Source organism: Camelus ferus, chromosome 6, assembly GCF_009834535.1.
Source record: "Camelus ferus isolate YT-003-E chromosome 6, BCGSAC_Cfer_1.0, whole genome shotgun sequence".
Classification (NCBI taxonomy): Eukaryota; Metazoa; Chordata; class Mammalia; order Artiodactyla; family Camelidae; genus Camelus; species Camelus ferus.
The window spans coordinates 94,180,387-94,184,903 of record NC_045701.1 but is presented as its reverse complement, the minus strand read 5'-3'; the positions used below and the strand labels follow the sequence as shown (position 1 = coordinate 94,184,903).

The following is a 4,517-nucleotide window of genomic DNA, read 5'->3' as shown; positions in this document are numbered from 1 at the left end:
CCAATCTGGCAATGCTGGGAAAATGGGTTAATCTTCATTGTGAAATAAAAGTGAATCATGTGGATGGCAAAAAACAAATTCACATATAGAGACATTCATTGGAAGGAAACTCCACACCAGATCTGAATTATGCAGGTTTTTATATTTAAGCCTGGAGATGGAGCAGAGATCAGACTGTGGCTACACCCAGAACCCAGAGAGCAATTGTGTTGTTCCCAGCATGTTCAGATGTTCTGAACAAGGAGCTAAATGCAGGTGAGACTGTGTTATCCAGATACCTCCCTACAACTGAAGATTAAGGGATAAAGAATGAGATAATTTTGTAATATAAAGAGGATACAGGAATAAAGAAATATTCTGCTGATGGAACTAAAATATTGAAGCCCCCATCGCGGAAAATTGCTACTTTCTTACAAGGTTAAGAAGCACTCACCATAAATCCAGCCATTTAATAGTAAATATGTCTCTAGGTGAAATTAAAGCTCACGTTCACTGAAAACACTGTGTGCAGGTGCTCGTGGGGCCTTCACACATGCTGTAAAGTGGAAACAAGGGCTAAACCCATAGCTCAGTGCAGGGCCGTGTGCTGATGGCGTCTGAGGTACAATTAAGCCCAGCATCGCAGCCCTTGTCATGGGATCTAAGAAAACAGAGTCGCTCAGTCATTACTGGAAAATCCTAGAACTCCACTTTCCCTCAGATCCCATCAGTTTCCTGTCACAGGACTATGTCTTGTGTGTGTTGGAGACAATACTTCGACAGAGGAGGTTTGGATGCAGATATGATACAAGAGTGTGAGTCTCCGCATGTATGTGCATGTGCACCTGCGTGTCTATGTGTGTGTGTGTCCCTGCGCACACTGAGGGGAGCCCAGGTCATATGTCTCATGATGGTTTCCAGGACTTCCACCTTCTTCTGAATTTGTATAAGCCCAGCTCATTTTCTTTATAAAACTAACAGTATTCTTTACAGAAATTTGTAATAGGAATATTCATTCAAATCAATATCTTTCCAGTCATCAATGTAAACTCTATCCATTGATCCTCTATCCAGGATTCTGACATTAATTTTCTCAGAAGCATGTGAACCTCGGTGCAGCCCAGTCTTTCCAAGAATACTTCTGAGAATTCAGGATGAAGCCAGGGATTCTAAACCCGCTTTCTGTGTGTTCCTGTGCCTCCTTACTGAACTTCCCTGACTCTCAGTCTCAATGCATATTTCATAACCTCACCCTCTTCAGCGTTATGCTTTCCAGCTTCTGAAGCTAAGACCCTCGCCTGTGTGGATGAGTCTAACCCATAAGCCTTCGAGCTGCTCCAGGCTTTGGTCTGAGGGCAGCACACCTGGGTGGGGAGTGGTTTCTTGAAAGACTCAGTAACAAAAGATGACACAGAGGAGTTGGCAGTGACCCTCAGGCTGCACTCCTGGCAGTTCACACTCAGAATCTTCAGTCACCTGGGATTTGGCAGTTGATCCAGGAGTGCGGGGTGAATCTTCCTCCCAGCTCTCATGCCAACTGGAGACGTCAAACACAGGTAGGGGAGGTGTGGTCCCATTTCTCTCATCACATGGACAATCTCTGCATCTCTGTGTAGATTTAAACATGCAGAGCAGAGGGGAGATTGAGAGCACGTTACATTGTTCATGTCATTTATGTAAAAATAAGACAACACAGTGGAAATTAAGCATCTTTCAATCACAATACCACGATAAGTAAAGGTGTTTTCCTGAATGCTGCCATTGATAGAAAGTCAAATATTAGAGACTCCTGAGAATGCGTGCATGACCCCTGCTCACACATGATCAGATACACACGAGCGTAGAACAGAATCATCATGTTCTCATCACAGGAGGGGGTCCAGGAACCCTCACCAGGCTTGTCCAACTCTGTCTTAGAAGTGATTCTGGACCACTTATGTCCAGACAGGAAGAGCAAACATGAAAATACGGGGTCAAAATCTCACTTTATATGTGTCTCTGGACAGTCCACAAATGACTTACACTTCTGGGAATCTTTAAATCTCCAATATGGGAGGAACACTGACAACTACAGCACAGGATTTGTGTGCATGTGTAGAAACAAAAGAACATAGCAGGGTTCTAAGAGTTTACCCTGAAAAATTCACGTAATAAACATGATATTTCCAAATGCTACCAACACCAGCAAACCACAGACACTCACAGCTGCTCAGGGGCCTGGGCCCTCTCTGAGGCCAACAAGGCCCATGACCTCCTATATAGTGAGATGACATGCAAATAGGGCCTCCCTCTGAGGATAAAGCCACCAATCCCTGGACCTGCAGCTCTGGGAGAGCAGCCCCAGCCCGGGATTCCCAGCTGCTCCCGTTCTCTGATCAGGACTGAGCACAGACGACTCACCATGGAGCTGGGGCTGAGCTGGGTGGTCCTGGCTGCTCTTCTACAAGGTAATTCATGGAGAACAAGAGCTACTGAGGATGTGGGTGGTCGTGAGTGAGGGAATGAGAGGACGTGTGACAGTCTCCTGACCAGGATGTCTTTGTATTTGCAGGTGTCCAGGCTGAGGTGCAGCTGGTGGAGTCTGGGGGAGGCTTGGTGCAGCCTGGGGGGTCTCTGAGACTCTCCTGTGCAGCCTCTGGATTCACCTTCAGTAGCTACTGGATGTACTGGGTCCGCCAGGCTCCAGGGAAGGGGCTCGAGTGGGTCTCAACTATTAATAGTGCTGGTGGTAGCACATACTATGCAGACTCAGTGAAGGGCCGATTCACCATCTCCAGAGACAACGCCAAGAACACGGTGTATCTGCAAATGAACAGCCTGAAACCTGAGGACACGGCCGTGTATTACTGTGTGAGAGACACAGTGAGGGGAAGTCTATGTGAGCCCAGATGCAAACCTCCATGCAGTGACACAGGGTGGGCGCAGGGGGCGCACATAACCCACCAGGGGGCGCACCTGATCCACCAGGTGGTGCTCAGGGTCCACCTGCTGTGTTCAGGGTCAGCCCAATGAGCAGGTGCATGGGGCGGTGATTGTCTCTTCTCATTAAGAAAACTTTTTGTGGGCTTATAACACTTGGCATTTTATAGGTGATGGGTTTTTTAATTTTAAACGTTATAATTTGTGTTTATACTGCACCTGTGTTTTCAAGTACTCTACAATAAATGAGATAATAACCTCTCTGTGTACAGTTTAGTTTTTCCAAGGGAACAGAACCAATGTCTGGAGAAACCAAAACAATAGATCATTCATAAGTTTTCTAAATACATGGCCATGGAGGCTGAGCAGTGCCACAAATTACTGTCACAAGCTGGAGACCAGGAAAGTGGGGGTGTCTTTCCAGTGTGATTCTGATGCTGAGAACCAGGGGAGCCATTGCTGGAAAGCCCAGCCTGAGGGCAGGAGGAGGTACGTGTCCCAGCAGAAGCGTGAACTGCTGTGTTCGCCTTTAGTCACATAAGAAGGGATAAGACATGAAACAAACAAAGACATAAACACACGCATACACACACTTACACACGGATATACACGCATGCACACACGTATACATGTGGCTGCAGCAAAACAAGGGGAAAGTGCGCGGGACAACTACAGCCCTCTTTCCATAACTGCTCAGAAGTCTCGGCTCGTATTGCTGCTTCCTCCTTCCTGCCCCCCTTCTGGGTGCCTTTGCCTTCAGCAAGCACCTCAGCTGTGCGGCCATGACCCAGTGAAGTGACCAGAACCTTCATTCCAATGGATCTGGACCAAAACAGTCATCCTTGGGTTGAGTTGTTGTGGTTTTCTGTTCACCTTGACGACAAGACATCCTAATAGGGAGACACAGGAAGGGACCCCTGTCCCCGTAAACCCCTCTTCACTCCCATGGCGGGGCAGGGCTCCAGCTCCCCCGGGAGTCAGAAGCAGTCACCCAGGCAGCTCAACCTCTCCCTTCTTTGCCTGTAGGTTCAGAGGCTTGAGGAGCCAAAAAGCCCAGAAGACAGACTTAAAGAGCAGGTCAAAGAAATCACCGTCCTCTCTCCTGGTGGAAGTGTCCCTCCCTCGGGGACCAAGGCCATAGGCCAGTAGAGCATAAAGACACAGGGAAAGAAGGCAAGCTAGCTAGTGGTCACTGGGGGTAACAATGTGTGGTGCCACCACCCATCCATTTCCTGATTCTGTGACCCATGAATCAAGGCTGTGAGAGAAGAACAACATACTGAGAGTAAATAGTTCACAGTCGGCCGGAGAACCTCACCTCAGCCCTGCAAGGTGTTACTACCCACCTGGCACTGCTGTTGATCTTCTACAGGCAGCTTGTGTTCTAAAACCCAGCAGCTGTGGGATGGTGAGGAATCTAGGACTGGTGGATCCGTGCGCTTGGGCCGATTGATGCATTTCCTCTGCTGTAAAGTGAGTTCCCGATCAGAAGCAATGCTGGCTGCTGGACTCCTGAGACTGTGGGATCTGAAAGTCCCTGGGTGGTGGTTTTGGCAAGAGAATTGCATTCCCTGCATTTTAAGAAAAATGTTTATATCCAGCATAAACATATATTTTTA

The 4,517-nt window shown here is 47.8% G+C and overlaps 1 gene segment (V, D, J or C); it reads left to right on the top strand.

Annotated features, from left to right (window-relative positions):
* Positions 1-2,286: 2,286 nt before the first annotated feature.
* On the top strand, positions 2,287-4,097 carry LOC116664462. The segment is given in 3 exon segments: positions 2,287-2,426; positions 2,531-2,829; positions 4,072-4,097. Coding segments are annotated over 3 exon segments (354 nt in total).
* Positions 4,098-4,517: the final 420 nt, after the last annotated feature.